Source organism: Enhydra lutris, unplaced genomic scaffold (assembly GCF_002288905.1).
Source record: "Enhydra lutris kenyoni isolate GAN:26980312 unplaced genomic scaffold, ASM228890v2 scaffoldscaffold33, whole genome shotgun sequence".
Lineage (NCBI taxonomy): Eukaryota > Metazoa > Chordata > Mammalia > Carnivora > Mustelidae > Enhydra > Enhydra lutris.
The window spans coordinates 24,301,380-24,324,356 of record NW_019154117.1 but is presented as its reverse complement, the minus strand read 5'-3'; the positions used below and the strand labels follow the sequence as shown (position 1 = coordinate 24,324,356).

The following is a 22,977-nucleotide window of genomic DNA, read 5'->3' as shown; positions in this document are numbered from 1 at the left end:
TGTTACCAATTAATATTGCTGCTTACAAGTTAAAAATTTTATTAGAATGTGAACCTGTTGCAAAACCATAGTTCTACATATATTTTATAATTTATTCTGATTATCCAAGAAATAATTTAAGATGTTTCTCAGTTTGGATTACTTTCTCTTTTTGTAAACTCTTTCTTTGATACATGAAATTGTTACATGTTACATGTTACATGTTACAAGTTAAAAATAAAATCATCACACTGAAAAATTAAACAGTCAAAATATCATCCCAAAGAATTATTTTTTAAAAATCTGATCAAGGTACCTGAATATCTTAATTCTGGAAGGGAGGACAACTTGTGGGCTCTTACCTCATCCTGCAAGGTAGCAAATTCCTCAAGAATATGACCAAGCTTATCTCTCTGTCGAGCCCTATTATGTCCGTGGATCTGAATAAGACTACAGAAGGGCTGTAAGACACATACAGTTTGTTAACTGGCAACATAAAACTACTTGGCACTAAAGAAAATTAACATTCCAAATTTTCAAAATGGAGTTTAAGGGGGGAAAATACTGTGGATTTAAGAATCAGGACTGTGCATATTTCTTACAGGCATTTCTTTTTAAGGAAACTCAACATGAGAATTTATCAACAGCCAGAAGAAAGTAGCTGTTAATGAAACTTGTTTTCATATGGCAAAAATATCTTACTTTGATCTTTAGATTTTAAGAGAATAATTTCTTTTCTGCTTATTTCCCGCTATAAGCCAACGTTCAAGGGTGACATTTCTGTGCTGCTTTAAACACACCAGAACAATTATAAGGCTTGAATAAGGGCTAATACAGTTGAACCCTGAATAACACAAACGTTAGGGGCACTTACACCCCATTCAATCAAAAATCCATGTATAACCTTTGACTCTCCAAAAACTTAACTACTAATAGCCTGCTGTTGACTAGAAGCCTTACTGAGAACGTATACACAGTCAGTTAACTCCTATTTTGTGTCTGTATTATATACTGTATTCTTTCAATAAAGTAAGTTAGAAAAAAGAAAATGTTATTAAGAAAATCCTAAGAAGAACAAAATGCATTTATAGTACTGTTACTATATCGAAGAAAATCTGTGTATGAGTGGACTTGCACAGTTCAAATCCGTGTTGTTCAAGGGTCAGTTGTTCTCTAGAAACTTCTATTCCTATTCTACATAATAAAATATTATAATACTTCACTAATCAGACAGTTCACATGAATGGTAGGATGCTCTGATTTAAGAAACATGAATTAGAAGGTATCATTTTAAATTTGTACAGTTTGACAGATATTATCTCACTTGATCAATAACTAGACTCTAAGAAGTACAGGGGCAGTATTAACACCTCACTTTTTAAAGACTGGGAAGTGTATAGAAAAGTAAAGTGACCTGTATGATAATGATAAAATATTAATGATAAAAATGAAATCTGGCCTTTTAGTTCTTTCACCATCCCATGCTGCCTTCTTATATGTATGTATATACATATTTTAATAACTGGAATTAGGTACCCAAAACTGACTGCTTCAGTTCTCCAAGAGAAATGTTTATATAATTAAATAAAAATGATTTATGATTAATTTAATCCACTACAAGATTTGTATTTTTTTCTAATTCCCTGAGATTTGAAATAAACTTGTGATCTTGTCTACATCAATAATTTCAATTTTACTATAATCCTGTTCATTAATGTACTACAAAGAGAAGGTATCTGGAACTTTTACAAACATTCCTTGTTTAAAAGGTCAAAAATAAGTAGTTTTTGTACCCATTTACAAAAAATGTGTACAACTTATCCTGTTTTCCTGGGGGTTATAGTGAAGACATCAAAAGTGCCTCAGTATCTAACAACCTGCCAGGAATACTTCAGGTTAGAGAGCTATCTACTTGAGTATAAGAGGAGACAGAAATTATTTATTTATTCAATGAAAACAAGTAAGAAATGTCAGATAAAAAAATAACAAAAATTAATGCTACTGAAGGAATTACACCCCACAATTTTTAAAGTATCCATCATAATGGTCCAAAATTGTAGCTCTTACCCGAACACAGTGAGTAACAAAGGAGTCAATACAGTCCTTAGCCTGGTGATTATTATACAGGCAGCACCTGTTAAGATAATACTCATTAAAATCAAACTATTTGGCCTACAAAAAGCAGCAGTGATTACTATAAGTGCTACCAACAAAGAAGGTGGGAAAAAGAGAAAATGGAATCAAATACATTGCTAAATTAAAAACTAGAATTAGAAAAAAAAAACTAGCATTAGATTAGGAAATATTTCACTATCACTGTGTTATTCACATAAATGTACACTGTTTCCAATTCTTTCAGCTCTATCTTTGGACAGAGTTGAATCCAACAAGATGAAATTAACAAGAGAAGAAAAATTCCAAAGTGCCACTTTTTTATAACCCTACTGCAATGCTATTTATTTTTCTACAACTGACATTCTCCTGGGACTGTGCTCATAATAGTAATTACAAAGAAAATACCATACAGAATCCTAATTTTTTCAAGATGTATCCACATTTCCAACCACTGGCCAAAATCATCACCTATAAATTTCTGGTACCTCAACTTCTCTCCTCATGCAGTGGTTTCCTTGTGGTGTTCCTTATCTCAGTTAATAGCATCACTTCTTGACTAAAGCCCGCCTGAGCACAGTCTGGGAGGATCTGCTACCTGCCTAGCCCTAGAGGAAATACAGGGGCTGAATTGGTGGGAAGATTGTTTTTTTCCATCCCTGAAGTGGGAGGTCAGTGCACCTAAGAAGATGGGGAAAAGCAAAGACTCCCCTGGTGCATGGACAGGAGCAGACAACGTACTACTCCTCAGTGTTTGCCGTAACTATATAATCTGACCAGAGCATCAGAGATAACAGAGCCATAATCATGCAATGGAAAATGACAGTACATGCAGCAGCCAAGCGAAAAGAAAAAGCAGAATGCCTGGAAGAGGTGGTGGCAAGAGAAAAGGTGATTAAGATAAAGCTCTTGGGGCGCCTGGGTGGCTCAGTGGGTTAAAGCCTCTGCCTTCGGCTCAGGTCATGATCCCAGCGTCTTGGGATCGAGCCCCGCATCGGGCTCTCTCCTCAGCAGGGAGCCTGCTTCCTCCTCTCTCTCTGCCTGCCTCTCTGCCTACTTGTGATCTGTCAAATAAATTAAAAAAAAAATTGTAAGATAAAGCTCTTAAAAAAAGATTTTCTGGGGGCACCTGGGTGGCTCAGTAGGTTAAAGCCGCTGCCTTCGGCTCAGGTCATGATCTCAGGGTCCTGGAATCAGCCCCGCATCGGGCTTTCTGCTCAGCAGGGAGCCTGCTTCCTCCTCTCTCTGCCTGCCTCTCTGCCTACTTGTGATCTCTGTCAAATAAATAAATAAAATCTTAAAAAAAAAAAAAGATTTTCTGGATCCAAAAATTAGGATTTTCAAATTTAAAAATTCAATAGAAGAAAGACACTAAGACCTTGAAGGTCAAGAGGAAGAACCTTCTCACATCATGGCAAAAATAACAAAAGAGAGAAATATACATAAATATAAATAAAAGAGATAAGTATGGAGAATGTGGAGAAGAGATCTAGAGGACTTAGTATATGAGGAGCTCCAAGAAAAAAACAGATGAAGGTGAAGCAATAATTACATAAAAAATAATAAAGGATAATTACTGATTGGAAGACCTGAGGCTTTAATGACTGATTTCCTGACAGGATTAGCTGAAAATGACAGATGTACATTCCAGTAAATCCCTTAAACTCAAAAAAGAAAAAGAAGAAAAGAAAAGAAACTTTACAATCTTCCAGAAGAAAGTGTCAAATCATTAGTGAAGGGAAAAAAAAAGAATCCGATAAGGATCACGTTTATTTTTTTTTTTTTCAGGATCACATTTCTTATCTGTAACATTGGAATTTTAAGTCAATGGAATAACAGGGGTGCCTGAGTGGCTCAGTCAGCTAAGGGTCCCACTCTTGGTTTTGGTTCAGGTCATGATCTCAGGGTTGTGGAATCAAGCCCCACATCGGGCTCCATGCTTAGACGTCTGCTTGAAATTCTTTCCCTCCTCTTTGCCCATCCCCACATTCTCCTTCTCTCTCTCTCTAAAATAAAATAAATAAAATCTTTTAAAAAATGAGTGGAATGATATTTACAGATTATCATGCAATGAACTTTGTTATATATGCAGTCTATTCTTGGTACTCATGATAGTTCTGTTCTTTACAGTTGTGGTGGACACTGAATTAGACAACACAGAAACACTGCGGCTAGGGTAAAATACAGGGTTAGGTTCCTGCCAGCCTCTGATGACACCATTTTCATCAACTGATCACTAAAGAACTTTAAAGATGCCTTATGTAATGTCCATTGCTGAATCATTAGCAAAGTCAGGCCTGAGTGAAGCTTATCTTTAAGACATATACTCTCACTGGAAGGCATGCTACAGCCTTCTTGTGCTAAGGAATACTAGACAGCACATAATTACACATGGAGGCCATCTGAAACTATGAATTCACCAAAAAAGGGACAGAAATGTGAAGAATATGGCATCTAATGGAGCTGTTTACAGAGCTGCCTTGTTCAACACTGGATGACTCAGATTTTTTTTGCTGTTCTGCACATGTCGGCAAATTCAGCAAGAGTGGAGCAAATACCCACTGAGGGTTACAAATATCTTTTAGCGAGTAAGCAAGATTTGCAAATATGGAATCCTCAGACAATGTAGGTTGAACTGTAATTAAACCTAAATGGCTAATAATAAAAGTGCTAAAGGAAGGTTGTTAAACAGAAAAGGAAAAAAGGCAAATTAGACATAGACAATATTTCACATACATCAAATTGTCAAAAATTCTTAAGTCTGATAATGACAAAGTCCAAACAAAGTATGGGAAAACTAGAATTCATAAATACTGTCTTCTGGCATACAAATTGGTTTAATTATTTCAGAAAGCAATTCAGCAAAACTAGCAAAGTTGAAGATGTACATATTCTATGATCAGCAATTAATTTCAGTTTTTGTTTTTTGAAAGATTTTATTTACTTATCTGAGAGAGAGATAGCGAAAGAGAGAGAGAGAGTGAGAGCGCACAGAGAGCGCGAGCGAGAGTGCACAAGCAGGGAGAGGGAGAAGCAGGCTCTCCGCTGAGCAGGGAGTCAGATATGGGGCTCAATCCCAGGACCCTGAGATCACAACCTGAGCCAAAATCAAGAGTTAGGCACACAATCAACTGAGCCATCCAGGTGCCCCCAGCTCTGTTTTTAACATCAATAAATTAGAAACAACTTAAATGTCCAATTGTAGAGAAACAACAAAACAAACTCAGTGTGTTCAAAGGGTGGATTTTAATGAGTAAAGTAAGTCTGCATGGATCAAACTGGATGATTTCAAAACCTTAATGTTGAATGAAAAAAATCATGTTGCAAAAGGATGTATACAGTGTGATATTTATGTGAAGTCTTAATATATATAAAATAAATGGATGTATCATTTCCAGATACACATATTTGGGTGAGGTGTACAAGCATTCATAAGAGTGAGACACAAACTGTAGTGCAGTAGTCACCTCTATAACCAGAGTGGGAGGAAGGGATGGGGTGAGGGAGGAATTGAAATTGCAGGGAGTAGTTTGCAAAATGTGGCCCAGGTTCCCCTGCTGGGGATGGTGACTGGGGATGCTTTCCAGGGGAATACAAGGTCGAAACTATTCTCACAATATTAAGATGTTATTTTCTTTTTGTACTCATTCTCTCATAAGTGTACAGTGGTGGTTTCCAGAATACGTGGCATGCAATATTACAACAGACTGAAAGCAGAAGGTCAAAATAATCCAGCTATCTTCTATTAAGAGAGACAGAAAAGAGGTTTGCAAAGATGTAAAACTGTCACTTTCATCACTAATTTTTCCTAAAAACAGTTATTTTCCATAAAGATGTTATTCACATTAATGTAACGGTTCTCTTATTTTTAAAAAACTAATAAATACTGGGGCGCCTGGGTGGCTCAGTGGGTTAAAGCCTCTGCCTTCAGCTCAGGTCATGATCCCAGGGTCCTGGGATCGAGCCCCGCATCGGGCTCTCTGCTCAGCAGGGAGTCTGCTTCCCCCTCTCTCTCTGCCTGCTTCTCTGCCTACTTGTGATTTCTGTCTGTCAAATAATAAATAAAATCTTTAAAAAAATAAAATAAAAAAATAAAATAAAAAACTAAAAAACTAATAAATACTTTTAAAGTATTCTTTTAATTTCTAAAACAGTAGGTAGCAATATATATGACCTACATAAACAAAAGCTATTTTGGTCTTTACTATTACTTTTAAGAATGTAAAGGTGTTTCATGACAAAAATGCTTGAGAATTGCTCATTTAGAGGTTATCTCAATAACTTAATTCATTAAACTAGCTGCTCCTTGATACTCAAACTCAGCCCTACTCTGGGACCTTACAGATGTTGCTGACTGTCAGGAAGCCCCACCCCTGATTCTGCATGGCTCACTCCCTCAGTTCACTCTCATGTATCACCTGCAATAGGTCTTCCACAACTATCATACCTAAGACATCCATCAATCCCTTTATCTTTCTACAAAGCACTTACCATGACCTCACATTACGTATTTGTCTACTGTTCAGTCTTTCCCACCAGACTATAAGCTCCCTGTTAGGAGATATGTTTTTCTTTCCCCTAGAACCCAACAAGGTTCGGGCAATACCAGGTACCAACTTACTGTATTTATTACAAAAGGGAACTGATAAAATTTATTAATTCACATAAATATACATTAAGTATTTATCAAGTTTTATCAATCCTCCAAAAGGGAAATTTATAAAAACCAAGTAAAAATGTTGCTTAAAATGGATGGCAGTATAGGTAGTTGTCAGTTTATACATCTGAATCTTTAATATATTTAATTATAAATTTCAAAATAACTTTTGTCTCCATTTGCAGATGACATATTATATGCAGAAAGACCTAAAGATTCCATCAAAAAACTGTTAGAACTAATAAATTTAGTAAAGTTGCAAAAATCAATATATGAAAATCAATATACAAAAATCTGTTGTACTTCTATACATAATAATAAACTGTCAGAGAAATTAAGAAAACAACACCATTTATAATAGCACCAAAAAGAATAAAATACTTAGGAGTAAATTTAACCAAGGAGGTGAAAGATGTATACATTAAAAACTGTAAGATATTGATTAAAGAAACTGAAGACAGAAATAAATGGAAAGATATTCTGTGCTTCTTCGTTGGAAGAATATTGTTAAAATGTCCATATTATCCAAAGTGATTTCCAGAGTCAATGCAATCGTCATTGAAATTCAAATAGCATGTTTCACAGATACAGAGAAAATAATCCTAAAATTTATATAGAACTACAAAACACCCTGAATACCCAAAGAATAAAAAAGCTAGAGGTATCACAATCCCTGATTTCAAACTATACTAAAAAAGCTACAGTTATCAAAACAGAATGATATGGGCATAAAAACAGACACACAGATCAATAAAACAGAACAGAGAGCCAAGGGGGAAAAAAGCAATTGTATATGGTCATTTAATTTTTGACAAACAAGTCAAGAATACACAATGGGGAAAAGACAGTCTCTTCAATAAAAAATACTGGGAATTCTGGACAGCCACACGTAAAAGAAAAACACTGGATCCTTATCTTACACCATGCACAAAAATCGACTCAAATGGATTAAAGAGCATAAAAATACTTTTCTATGTAAGACCTGAAACTGTGTATTAGAAGAAAGCACAGGGGATAAGCTCCTTCACATTGATGCTGGTAGTGATTTTTTGATTTTGCACCAAAAGCAAAGGCAACAAAAGCAAATATAAACAGTGGGATTACATCAGAGGGAAAAGCTCCTGTTCAGCAAACAATCAACAAAACAAAAAGGCAACCTACAGGAGATAATATTTGCAAACCACATATCCAATAAAGGGTTAACCAGGGAAGAGCCAAGATAATCCTGAAAAAGAATGCCACTAGACATGTCTTTTTTTTCTTTTAATTTTTAATTTTTAAAGCAACTTCATTACCTTCTTATTCCTTTTCTTCCCCTGCTGAGTCAGTTATCACATCCTATTAATTCTACCTCTGAAATGTTCTTCCAATCTGTCCTCTCCTTTATATTCTCAGAGTTTAATCCTTCATCATTTCTCGCTTGTAGTACTGAATTAGCCTACCTCACCACTTTGCCCCATTATCAGTTTGTTTCCCATGAAAAAATACATACTATACTATGCCAATTCCCTCCTAAAAACCTGAGCACTTCCTCACTGACCCTAAAATAAAGACCATATTTTACCAAACCATTCACAACTCTCAAGTCTAACCCCAAACTATCTTAATCATCCAACTCCCATTTGCTTATTTATTCACTCATTCAACAAAGATTTATCATGTACTGACAATTCATACTGTAGACACTGTTCTAGCACCTGTGATACCTTAATGAACAAAGAGCCAAAACCACCTGCCCTGACCTTGTGGTGTTTATATTCTAATGGGAGTGGGAGGGAGGAGACAGGGAAATAAGAAATAAACATAGTGGGGAAAAAAAAAACATAAAAAATAAAGAAATAAACATAGTGAAGAACTGTATGGTACATATAGACTTCTTCACATAGCGAGTAAGTAAATTATACAGTATGTAAGGAAAGTCGTTATAGGAGAGAGAAAGGCAGTGATGGGCTGAGGCAGCATGGAGGATGCACTTTTTTTTTTTTTTTTAAAGATTTTGTTTATTTATTTGACAGACAGAGATCACAGGTAGGCAGAGAGGCAGGCAGAGAGAGAAGGGGAAGCAGGCTCCCTGCTGAGCAGAGAGCTTGACGCGGGGCTCCATCCCAGGACCTGGGATCATGACCCGAGCCGAAGGTAGAGGCTCCAATCCACTGAGCCACCCAGGAGCCCTGAGGATGCACTTTTTAAATAGTCTAATCAAAGCAGTCCTTACTGAGGTGAATTTAAACAGACTTGAAGATGGTGAGGGGAGTCAGTCCTGGGCATTTCTGTAAAATGCCCTCCACCACAGACTCTGTGTAAAGGCTGCAGGGTGAGAGCCAACCTATATGTTTCCAGAATAACAAGGAGGGCAAGGTGGCTGAAGCAAAGGAGATGAGGAGAGAGGGGTAAGAGATGATGAAGCCGGAGAGGCATCAGAACAGGAGTCTAGACCACAGTATATGGGACCTCCCAGGCTCAATCATAAGGGCTTTGGCTTTTATTGGGACTGAAACAGGGAATATAACCAACACTGAATGCCTGGGAATTTACCTCCTCCCTGAGACAGTCCTTAACTGATTCCGGTGTGGGTAGTTCTCAGGCTCCCTTTGTTTTGTCCCTGACAAGGACAACTCTGAGCTGCAACCCACACTGTCTCCACAGTTCCCCAACAGGACCCAATCAGAGTTACTTTCCATGAAGTATACCTCTGTGTGGTTTTCTTCCTTTTTATGTCCCACTTGCCCACAACCCTGCTGGTTTTTCCTTGGAATACTTTCTAAGGTTTTATGAACTGTCTCAGGATTTGAGAAACCTTTTGGGAAAAGGCTTTTGGGAAACCCAAGTTAGGAGAGGAAAAAGTTTTATGTGAGACGTGGCATGATTTACTCAACAAATTGAATGCTGAACCACTAACTGTTCTTAAAATATATAATTCATATGCCCGTGTCTTCAGACATGCTGGTTTTTTTGCTTGAGAAATAACAGCACATTTCTTCCGTCTCCTTTGGAAAAGCTCTATTCATTTTCCAAAATGCCAACACAAGTAATGATTTCTTGTTGCATGAAATCTTTTCCAGCTTCTTATGGCAACATGTTTCTGGTAGAGCCACTGCTCTAATGTTAATTTATGGATCAATTATTTGTATTTTCTATGTTTATCTAGACTCAGAGCACTGAGAAGAGACCTTATCTTGTTTTTTTTATAATTATTCCCAAAGTGCTTCCCTGACACAGTGCTTTGCACACAGTAAGAATAAATGCAACTTACTGAATTTGATAATTCTTTGTAAGGTTTTCTTCTCATATGGGGCCTAATGTCAACCTCACAAAAACCTCAGTTTAAATCTAAATAATATGCAGCAGAAATCAAGTAATTTTAATATGATTGAGTTTTTTGGGTTTTTTTACATGAAGATTTGATTACAATAGTTTTTATGCCTTGGCTATAAAGAAGCACAGAGAATTGGGGCTTTTAAGAAATACATTCACTATAAAAAGTCTTAGGGTACTTACTTTGGGGAGAGCACCGGAGGACTGACAAAAGACCGGAGTGCATCCTTCACCATGTCTTGCATGAGATGGGTTCCAAAGACCTTTTTGTTATCCACCAAGAAAGTGGTCTTAAAACAAATGTTATATATTAGTAATGCTATCAAATTTTAATACATTATACATATAATTGTCATTACTATGGCATGAACACATTTCTTATAAATACTGCAGATTAAAGGAGAGATTAAAGTATAAAAACCTCGTGGAAATCAATCAATCAATAAATCACTAATTCAACAATGGGTATTACTTATTAATCCCTATTAAGATGTATTCTGATGAAGGAAAATAAAAAAATGTGCAGGAACATGTATTTCCCATGTCCAGGATAGTGACAGTAAACTAGTCAAAGTGAACTGACTAGTCTGAGTATGCCAAATAAGCTAGTATGTAAGAAAGAGGGCTTCATATAATATGAAACAGCAAATGATTATCAATATTAGTTGATAATCTGTCTCTAATGAAAGTTTTGGAATACATACACACTTTCTGAAATTGGAAAAATAGATTTCATGATTAAAGAATACATTATTTAATAATAATTTGCATTTAAGTTTCTTCCCTTAATGACTTCAGTGTATTTTATTATTTGCTATACTATCCCTTCCTTGATTTCCTAACACATGTGGGTTGTTTCCAGTTTTGGGTGATCGTGAACAAAACAGCTATGAACATTTGCAGACAAGATTCCAGGAGAACACAGTACTTCACTTTTCGTAGGCAAATATTAAGCAGGAGTGGGATTTGTATATTTAATTTTATAAGAATCTGACAAATTGTTTTATAAGTGGCCACAGCACTTCACATTCCTATCAGTAAATGCATCCTCACCTGGGCTTGCTATTGTAGGTTTTTTTTTTTTCTTTTTAAGAAGGTATTATAAAAGGTGGAGAGTGGTATTTCACTGTGGTTTTAGTTTGCATATCCTTATATTTTCATACTTTAGTGTTTAAATTTGTTGCTCATTTTAAAAACTAAGCGGTAGTCTATTCTTACTGTTGTGTTTATAAAGTTCTTTGTATGATACAAGTCCTATGCCACACATGGATTTGCACATATTTTCTCCATTCTGTAGAATCTCTTTTCATTTCTGTAACAATGTCTTCACAGAAATAAAGTTCTAAATTGGTCATGTTTTACGAATTGTTTCTGATGCCATACCTAAGAATTCCATCTTTTAAAGTCACAAAGATTTTCTCTTATCCTTTCTTGAAGTTTTATAGTTTTACCTTTTAGATTTATGATGCATTCTGAGTCATTTTTTTTGCATATGTCTGTCCAATTCTTCCTGTACCACTGCGGAAAAGACTACCATTTCTCCACTGATTTGCTTTTGTATTTTGTAAAAAAATAACTGACCATATTAATAACTGATCAGTTGACCATGTATATGACCATGTAGTATACAGTACTATATACTATATAAAAAGGACTATAAAATACTATGTAACAGTATACAGTACTATATAATAAAGGCCTAATTAAAGAATAGGACTTTTCTAGACTCTCCTCTGGTTCTACTGATCCATTTTGCCAATACCATACCTGTCCTGCAGTCAGATAGCTCCCTAAGTCTGCTTTTCTGCACAACTGTTCTGGCTATTCTAATTCTTTTGTCTTTCCATATAAATTTTAGAATCAGCTTGTTGACAATGCTCTGAATCTGTAGGTAAATTCTGGGGAGAATTAACATCTTAGAAATATTAATTCTTCCAATCCACAAACAAGGTATATTTCTCCATTCATTTAGGTCTTTGATTTCTTTCACCAGTACTTTGTAGTTTTTTAGCATATTGGTCCTATAAACAGGTGTTAGATTTATACCTAAGTGTTTCATTTTTTGTGTTATTACAAATAGTACTGTTTTTAAATTTTTTACTTCCCATTGCTCACTGCAAATATATAGAAATACAATTGCTTTTGGATATTGACCTCATACCCTTTGTTCTCCTTAAACTCACCCATCTGGTCTAGGAACTTCTTTGTAGATTCCCTGACATTCTATATAGAAAGTAATGTCTGTAAAAACATATCTTTTCCCTTTTCAACTATGCCTTTTATTTCTTTTTCCTGCCTTTTTTCACTGGCTAAAATTTCCAATACAGCTCCCCCTCAACTTTTGATGATTGGCTTATGTCCCAATAAGCCCACTGTAAGTTGAAAATACTCTTACGTTGCAATGCATTTCATACATCTAGCAGACTGAACATCACAGCTTAGCCTAGCCTACTTAAACATGCTCAGAACATTAGCCTACTGTGGGGCAAAATCACCTAACACAAAGCTTATTTGATAATACAGTGCTTAATATCTCTTGTAATTTACTGAATGCTATACTAAAAAAAGTGAAAAACGGAATGGTTAAATCAGTTGTTTGCCCTAATATCCTGTGGCTGAGTGGGAGCTATGACTCACCGGTCATGCCTAGTATCATAAGAGAGTATTACACTGCATACTGAAAAGATCAAAATGCAAAATAATAAAGTATGGTTTCTACTGAATGCACATCCCTTTCACACCATCATAAAGTTTATAAATCTTAAGTCAAACCCACTTAAATTGTGGACCATCTGTACTATGTTGAAAAACAGTGGAGTGAGAAAGCAGATATCCTCATTTTACTCCCAATCTTAGGAGGAAAGGATTTAATTTCCCATCATGAAGTATGATGTTGGCTGCAGATATTTTTGTACATTCCCTTTATCAGGTTAAGGAAGTTCTTTTCTATTCCTAGTTTTGCTGAGAGTTTTTATCATGACTGGAGGATGAATTATGTCAAATGCTTTTCCTGAATCTACTGAGACTTTAGATTGTATGGTGGATTACACTGACTGATTTTTGAATGCTGAACCAGGATTTCATTTTTGGAAAAAAAACAACTTGGTCATGATGTATTATCTTTTTTTATATAATGTCAAATTTGATATGATAATACTTTAAGGTTGTTCTGTCTATGCTCATAATATGTCTATAATTTTCCATGCTTTTAATGTCTTTGGTTTTGCTACTGAGATATTGCTGGCTTTATACCATGAGTATTGTTGGTTCTTCTATTTTCTGGAACAGACTATACAGAATTAACCTGGAATTTTCTTTTTAGAAGGTTTTTAAATTATGAATTCAATTTCTTTAACAGATACAGGACCATTCAAGTTATCTCTTTTGTTGTGAGTTTTGGTGATGTCCTTCAAGAAACTGATGCATTTCATCTATGTTTTTGAATTTATGGACATGAGTTCTTTATAATATTTCCCATATAACCTTTTATAGACCCTTTTGGGATCTGTAGTAATACTTTTTCATTCCTGATACTATTCATCTGTATCTTCTTTTCTTCTTTTGTCTGGTTAGAGGTTCTTCAATGTTATCGATCTCTTTTTTTTTTTTTTTTTTAAGGCTCGGTTAATTTTTTTAAAGTGTTGTTTATTTAAGTAATCTCTATACCCAACGTGGGGCTCAAACTCACAACTCTGAGATCAAGAGTCACACAGTCTTCCAACTGAGCCAGTCAGGCACCCCTTCATCTTTTCAAAAGAACGAAGTTTTTGGTTACATCAATTTTCTTCACTGGTACTGTTTCCTATTTTACTGATTTCTGCTTTTATCTTTAGTATTTCCTTTCTTCTGCTTGCTTTGAGTTTCATCTGCTTTTTTTTAAAAGTAGAACCTTAAATTATCCAGACCTTTCTTTTAAAAAAATTTTAACTGAAGTATAGTTAACAGTCTTATATTAGTTTCAGGTGTACAACACAATGATTCAACAATTCCATACGCTGTGAAATGCTCACCATGGTAAGTGTAGTTACCATCTGTCACCAAAGTTATTACAATATTATTGACTATATTCCACATGCTGTACTTTTCACTCCTGTGACTTATTTATTTTATAACTGAAAGTTTGTATCTCTTAAGCCCCTTCACCTATTTCACTCTCCACTCCCACCTCCAATCCCTCTGGCAACCACTTTCTTCTTTTTCTCATATAAAGATTTAATCTTATAAATTTTCCTCTAAGCACTGCTTTGATTATATCCCACAGATTCTGTAGGTTTTATTTTCAATTTCATTCAGTTCAAAATATTTTCTAATTATCCTCAAGACTTCCTCTTGGATCCTGAGTTTGGTTTAGAAGTGTGTTAATTTCCAAATATTTGGAAAATTTCCAAATATCTTTGTTACTGATTACTAGTTTAATTCCAAAATATTTAGAGAGCATACTTTGTATGATTTCAATTGTTTTTACATTATTAAGGTTTGTTTTACAGCCCAGGATATGATCTTAATGAATGTCTAATATTCCAATACTTCTAACACAAAAATATAACACTAACTGTTGATATCCTTTAAGAGCATCTACTTTTGTTCTAGCAATCAATAAAGCAATGTCAACACATGCAAAATTTGATGTTTAAAGAAGTACTGCAATACTAAATAGAACTTACTTGCAATAGAGATCTTGAAAGAACACAAGGTGATTGTTCACTAAATTCACAGAAAAAATCCTGATACACAGAGAAAAAATAATGTCATTAATAGATTAAATAAAAGCTGGAAATGTCTGTATATATCATGTAATTTTTACCAGAACCTTCTGCAAATTATATACTACCAGAGTTACACTTGATCTCAGCCAAAAGGCCAAGAAGCGATATATATACTACCAGAGTTAAAAAATGACAGAGAGCTAAGGATCATGTCTATTGGAACTGTCTTAATTGTATCAATGGGACAATGAATGATTTTGGAGACTTTTTTTTTTTAACTGACCAGTAGAATTGTGTGGATCCAAATGAATTTGCACACCATGAAAATTAACAGCATTAATAATAATCTGCTAACTAAGAGCAGAGGTTTACTTCCTACTTCACAAAAATAAATACCAAGTAACCAGGCCAACTGGATTTATATAACTGACTTCTTGATTTTTTCGACATCCAAAAGATATGCTTAGAAAAACTACATATGGGTTTATACATAGATAAAAGAGAAAAGGTAAGAAAATACACTACAATGTTAGCTTCTGTATATTATAGGATAGTAGTTATTTATAATTTTCCTATTTTTTGTGTGTTTTCCAGACTCATGATCCTCAATTTAAATGAGTGTTCTGCCAAAACCTACCAAGTTTCTCTAGTCAATTCACTTTTTTCACAATTAACTTTTATACCTTCCTCACACTTCTCAAAGTAAATATTCTCTGCTATAGATGTCCTCCCATTTAACATTACAAAGAAAACTAAGTCATTTATCAACAGGAAATCCCTCCACTTCAGCCTCTAAACGTTATCAAACTGAACCCACATTTGTACTCAGATCCCTTCCTTGCCCACTTTAACAATGAAAACCCTCCATTTGTACTAGGGACTCCATTCCCTCCTGTCTTTTCAGGAACATTACACAATGTCAAGAATCCATCCTTGTCTGTCCTAGATATTTAACTTCTCCCTCTCTTCCAGATCCTCCCCATTCATATTTAAGCGGTCAATTTCCCCCCATCTTTAAAAAGAAACTGTCACATGCTCCACAGTTCTCTCTCAACTGCTGCCTTCTCAGCTAAACTTTCTGAAAGAGCGGACTTAACCATCTCTACTTACTCAATGGCCCCTCCTCATCAACACACACTAGCCTAGTTTTTCACTCTAGTCACCACTGTCCTCTGACACCAAATCCAGTCGACATTTGTCTTGGACCTAATTCACTTCTTTCATCTGACCTCTCAGTATCTGAAAGGACTTCCTTCTGGTAAAATAAAACCTTTTAAATGACTTTCACGAGTTTCTTCCTTTGTTGCCACTTCTCGGCCTGTGCAGTAGGTTCCAAGTGTAGTTCCAGACTATTTTCTTTTCTCAAGCCATAAACTTTTTCCCTCACAATCTTCACCATACCAATGCTTCAATTACTACCTGTAATAGTTCCAAAATTATATATCTAGTATTGACTTCTAAACTCTATCCACAGAGTTAATATCTATTCAATATCTCTGCATAAGTATCTTAAAGGCACTTCAAATTCAGCTTCATTAAGAGCGTAAGCTGACTGAAGGTCTTTGGGAATTTCTGCATTTTGGTGAACAGCAGAGTGTGTATCAAGATCTGCAAGTCAGAAACCCAGAGACCTTCCTGAGAGTTCTGTCATGCTCCATGAATTAAACATTGGTGTTGAATTAAACACCAATGTTTAATTCAACACCAATGCTATCAGTTTTAGTCCATGCACAGCTCTAACTCTGACAACCTAGATCATCTCCCTGCCTTCTAACTGAAGTTACCATCCTTTCTCCCTTGGACTGTGATGATGGTCTCTTAATTTATCTCCCTGTGTTTACTCTGGCCCCTTCCTCCATGTTTTCTCTACAATGCAGCACACATGGCTGCAAACTGTTAATTCAGATACTTAACTACCCCACTCATATTGATCTTGCATAAAACTCGAATGTGAAAATGGAAAATATGGAGAGCATAAATTATAAAGAATCATAACTGACATTTTGGTATTTGTTATTCCAATCTTTGTTAAACTGATTTTACCTGTCTCTGATGATCACTTCTGTGTATGACAATGTATAAAATGGATAATCTATTTTGAAAGATAACATTTCCCTATGTCAATATTTTCCTATAACATGCTTTTTTTTTATGGTCAGTTAGCCACTGTGTATTACATCATTAGTTTTTGATGCAGTGTTCAATGATTCATTAGTTGTGTATAACACCCAGTGCTCACCACATGTGCTCTCCTTAATACCCATTATCTGGTTATACCACCCCCACCCCCTTCTGAAACCCTCAGTTTGTTTCCCGGGGTCCATAGTCTCTCATGGTTCATCTCCCTCTATGATTTCTTCCGCTTCAGATTTCCCTCCCTTCCCCTACGGTCATGCTATTTAATGTCAGTATGGCATATATTCTACACATACTATAGGATGGGTAGTATCACCAGTGAGTATTTAAACTGTTCCTAGTTTTTCAAGATTACAAATGATGACGAGCCAAATACCTCTTTAGTTCATCTTTGCATATATCTTAGATGGTTTTCTTAGGCTAAATCTCTAGAAGGGGAGTTGCTAGGTCAGGATGTACACATTTTTAAGACTTTTGAGAGCAACAGCCACACAACTATAGGAGAGCAACTACTGCCATCCACCAACATTAAATACAATTTTTTGTATTCTTCCAATCAAGTTGCTATAAAGCACATTTCCTCAATTACTAGTAAAGGTATGCATTTTTCACATTTACTTCTTTTTCAGCACGTGTGCTCATGTCCATTCCCAATTTTCCAGAGATGATTTGTCTTGTATGTAGTAAGCACACCTTATAATCTGGTACTTTATCCTAATAGGAAGAGGTTTCTTATGCAGATCCACCAGATATTTGGTCCCCTCTTTTCTCTAACTTTAATCTTCTCAATTCTTGGCCTTAGCCACACTCCTCTACTACCACCACCGACTCTTGTCACAAGTGTTCCAGGTATCCAGACTCTTCTCTTTCTATGCCCTCTTCACATCCAGTGCTGGCAGTCCAGGCCTGGCTCCCCCAGCTCCTCACTAGTATGGTATGTCATTCAGCATTCACCTTCCTGACAAGGCAATCCACAACCCTCTGCCAGAATATTAAATTCCAACTGTTGCACTATTTTTTTCTTTTTCCAATTCACACTGATCGCCTTCTAAAATCTTACATTTAATCTGAACACAAATATTCATGTAACAATTAAGAATCAGAAAAGCAGATGCAGCAGAAGAAAAAAAGTCTCTATTCTAATTCTAGATATGCCACTAACCAATCATTTAATTTGGTTATAAGCCCTCTAAACCTTACTTTGTTTAGCTATACAATGAACTGCAAATTGCAAAATTATGTCTATGATCTTTTCTACCTTTAAGATTCTATGATTCTTAAGACAGAATAAGGACAAAACTACTAGAAAGAAAGCAAATAGAAAAGAGGTAACAAACATACAATCAGTTAAAGTTTCATTAAGGAATGAAGACTTAAGCTGGGCGTTAATGACAAAGAATTAGAAGGGAAAATAAAGTTATTACAAGAAAGAGCATAAACAAAAGCCAAATCTTTGTTGACCATCAACTATACCCCAGAGGCTGCTGCTCAAATTATAGGAATGTAAGCAAGGTAATTCATCTCCTCAAGGAATCCAGGTACAGAAGCAACCTGGAACCAACAAGGAAGACCTCACAGAGAAAATGACATGGGCTGGGAATTATGTACTCTATACAGAGTTATGTGTAATAGTGTACTTATGTCTAAATAATGACAGTATTATTTTGCATATTTTCTACCTTCCTAACCTTATGTAAACATTGCTTTTCTACATTTTAACCCATACAGAAGATTAATCCAAAATATGTAAAAATGTACATACTCTTTGACCCAGCAACTTCATGAAGGTTTAGGAATTTATCTTAAGGAAGAAGGAAGCAGATGATATGAAGGTTCCTACAGAAATGCTCATTTTAGTAAAACACTGAAAATGACCTAAATACAACTCAATATGAATGGACTGGAAAAAACTGATATATGCTTACAACGAAATACCATGTAGCTATTTAAATAATGTAGAAAAATGTGTATTTATTGACATGAAAAGAAAGATGTTCATGATAGAGAGATGAGTGACTAAAGCAGGCTACAAATACCATGATCTAATTTTTTGTATAAAAATATACATCTATTTATGCATACTCATATCTATGTGTATATGCACACACATATTTACATATAAGAAGTTTTGAAGACAGAATCCAGGGTTTAAATCCTCATTCTTAAAACTTGGGTGAATTATCTAAACTTTAGTTTCTTAATCTCCAAAATGGATAGTATATAATCCTTATAAATTAAACAAAAACAAATACACACACAACATACAGACACACACACACACACTACACACGCGCGCACACACACACACACCTTAATTCTCCAGCTATCAAAGAAAACAAGTAAGCAATTTTATTTACCCTTGGGACAGTCGGCCTCTAAAAAGTGATAAACTATTCTGTTGTTCAATCAAAACCATATTCCAGAACAGACATTTGTACTTACCAGGATACAATGTAAATTTGTTAAATTGACCACCTCACAAACAGTTTTTATTCTATCTATTAATCTTGCAAAATAGTTGACCATTTCTTCCCTTTTAATTATTTTTGCATATCGAGGGAAGGTAGGTGGAAGTAGCCTCTGGTTAACAAGGGGCTCAAAACCCATCATAATTGGATGATCTAAAAAGGAAAAAAAGTTAAGATTTTCAATGCTTTGCTGAAACTTAAACCTCAAATACTAGTAAATATAAAAAGAGGCCAATTTCAAAAAGCATCTCCAAATTCGTCACAATATTCTCTAAACAAATTTTATAATTTACAAACATCTCTATATATTTTGAAGGAGATAAGAAGATTTAATAACCCAAAAATTAGTACTTCCTACTACATGGAACTGGAAGTAGTGACAGAAAGGGGTTGCTACCTCCCAATTACCCATTAGCCAAGAATGGGATAAAACAGGGTTAATATATTCCCTTAAAAAAAAAAAAAAGGAAAGCAATGCTGTATTAACAATGAGATTGTTGGGGTGGGGGTAAAATGGGAACACAAATTGAAGCTGTCTTCCCTTCAATTACTGAAGAGTAGCATCAACTCAAATTTAGTTACCTAATAATGCAAAACAGAGAACAGTGCCTGCCCAACCTCCCACCCCCTGAGTCTGGAATACTCGTTTCTCAAATTCCACGTATCAGTGAGATTATACGATAATTGTCTTTCGCTGATTGACTTATTTTGCTTAGTGTAATACCCTCTATTTCCATCCATGTCATTGCAAATGGCAAGATTTCATTTTTTTGATGGCTGCATAGTATTCCGTAAGATACCTAAGAATAAATCTAACCAAAGAGGCAAAGAATCTGTACTCAGAAAACTATAAAGTTCATGAAAGAAATTGAAGAAGACTCAAAGAAATGGAAAAACGTTCCATGCTCATGAATTGGAAGAACAAATATTGTGAAAATGTTCATGCTACCTAAAGCAATCTACACATTTAATGCAATCCCCATCAAAATACCATCAATTTTTTTCAAAGAAATGGAACAAATAATCCTAAAATTTATATGGAACCAGAAAAGACCCTGAATAGCCAGAGGAATAGTGAAAAAGAAAACCAAAGTTGGCAGCATCACAATTTCAGACTTCAAGCTCTATTCAAAGCTATAATTATCAAGACAGTATGGTACTGGCACAAAAATAGATACACAGATCAATGGAACAGAATAGAGAGCCCAGAAATGGACCCTCAACTCTATGGTTAACTAGTCTTTCCTACTTTTGTACAAAGAGAATCATGCGATTTGTGCACCTTTTTTTTTTTTTTTTTTAAGATTTTATTTATTTATTTGACAGAGAGAAATCACAAGCAGGCAGAGAGGAGGAAGCAAGCTCCCTGCTAAGCAGAGAGCCCGATGCGGGACTCGATCCCAGGACCCTGAGATCATGACCTGAGCCAAAGGCAGAGACTTAACCCACTGAGCCACCCAGGCCCCACGATTTGTGCTCTTTTATATCTGGCTTCTTTTAGCATGTTTCCAAGATTTATCCACTATGTAGAGTATATCAGTACTTCATTCCTATTATTAAGAAGTATTTCATTATATGGATATACCATTATCTGTCCATTCACATATATTCCTTTCTTTAACAAAAACATCAAAATATTATACACGCTGATCTTTTTTCAACTGTTTTTTAAAAAAGATTTTATTTACTTATTTGACAGCGAGAAATCACAAGTAGGCAGAGAGACAGGCAGAGAGAGAGAAGGGGAAGCAGGCTCCCTGCTGAGCAGAGGGCCTGATGCCGGGCTCAGTCCCAGGACCCTGAGGTCATGAACTACGCCAAAGGCAGAGGTAAAAAAAAAATAATAATAATAAATTTTAAAAAAATTAATTAAAAAAATTAACCCACTGAGCCACCCAGGCGCCTCTTTCAACTGTTTTTTAATGTGAATTTTTTTTTCTTTGAAACGCTCTCAAAGTTGCAAGTACAGTCAATACTGAATAACCCTCGAATATGCTGAGTGTTATTCTTACAAATATATACTCTTATATATTCACAATACACTAACCAGAATTAGTAAAATAGCATTGACCAGTTATCATCATGTAATCCCTAGAATTCATTCAAGTTTCGCAAACTATTCCAAAATGTTCTTCACATCTATGTCAGAACCAAAAGATGCATTTAATTTTGATTTTTAGTCTTCTTCCAAGCTGGAAAGACCAGGAACCTGGCCCTCCTGTGCCTCCTTCCTGAGGCCAAATATTCAAAGATAAAATTTAAGCCAAAATACAAAGTAGCAAAGAAGCAATTACAATTCTTCTAAACTCAGGAAAAGTTCCATAAAGTGGCCTTCTGTAGGTTCTAGGGCTTGCAGTAGCTGAGGGGGGCACACACACGAGCCCTCATAGCCTGGATTTGAGGCTGGGCAGTGGCTATTGGATAAGATCAGGGACGATTAGATGGTAGTAATTTTGTGTACTGCCCTTCAACTTAACTGACATGTCCCTATCACTCTTTCAACACTTTACGCACTTTTAGCATGTAAGCTACTCCAGGCTCATCATCTTCTTTCCCTACCCTAACCCTGGAACCACCAATTCTCCAAGATGTGCTAGTTTCTTTTATTATTTTGTTTTGTTTCCTGCTTTACTGAGATAATACAATGTGACAGTTTGATTTATGTATACGCGACAGTTTATGTATACACTGTGAAAAGATACACCCCCTATCAAGTTAATTATTACATTTATCACCCCACATATTTACTATTCATTTTCTCTGATGAGAACATTTAAGTTCTATTTTCTTAGCAAATTTCAAATACACAGTGCAGTGGGATTTGGGTTTTTTTTTCTTTTTGTTTTAAAAGATTTTATTTATTTGAGAGAGAGCACGAGCACAAGCAGAGAAGGAGGAAAGAGGGAAAGGAAGCAGCCTCCCCATTGAGCAGAGAGCCCAGTGTGGGGCTCCATCACAGGACCCTGAGATCATGACCCGAGCTGAAGACAGACATTAACCACCTGAGCCACAATGTGCTGTTATAACCTATAGTCACCATGTTCATACACTGTAAGGTTCAAACCTTACAACTGAAAGTTTAGACCCTTTTACCAACCTCTTCATATTTCCCCAGGCCTCCTACAACCATCTTTTTACTGTTCCTATGAATTCAAGTTTGTTTTTGTTTGGATTGCACATATAAGTTATACCACACAGCACTTGTCTGTCTTTGGCTTATTTGACTTTGTATAATGCCCTCCAGATTTATTCACTTTGTCACAAATTATAATATCTCCCCTTTTTTGGGCTGAATTCTACTGTGTGTGTGTATATGTATGTAAACCATATTTTCCATACCCATTCATCTATGAAAAGACACTTAGGTTGTTCCTATACACTGACTATTGTAAGCAATGCTGAAGAAAGGTTTAATGGAAACCACGAGAAAGCAGGGTTAGCTATACTTATTTTAACACAAAATAGACTTTAAGTGAAAGACAATAAAAAACAAAAATGGTCAATATATAATAAAGGGATTAATTCATCAAGAAAATAATTATAATTATTTATGCACTTAGAAGAACACCTAAATATATAAAACAAATATTAACAGATCTGAACA

The 22,977-nt window shown here is 35.4% G+C and overlaps 1 protein-coding gene across 2 annotated transcripts in view; it reads right to left on the bottom strand.

Annotated features, from left to right (window-relative positions):
- LOC111153484 (N(alpha)-acetyltransferase 35, NatC auxiliary subunit) overlaps positions 1-22,977 on the bottom strand; it is a 91,452-nt gene that overhangs the window by 13,533 nt on the left and 54,942 nt on the right. For both annotated transcript variants that reach the window (XM_022512526.1, XM_022512527.1), the window contains exons 12-16: positions 19,348-19,526; positions 14,728-14,787; positions 10,247-10,353; positions 2,047-2,113; positions 342-440 (exon numbers count right to left, since the gene is read on the bottom strand). In XM_022512526.1, coding sequence (XP_022368234.1) covers positions 342-440; positions 2,047-2,113; positions 10,247-10,353; positions 14,728-14,787; positions 19,348-19,526 — 512 coding nt within the window. The remainder of the gene's footprint in view (positions 1-341; positions 441-2,046; positions 2,114-10,246; positions 10,354-14,727; positions 14,788-19,347; positions 19,527-22,977) is intronic.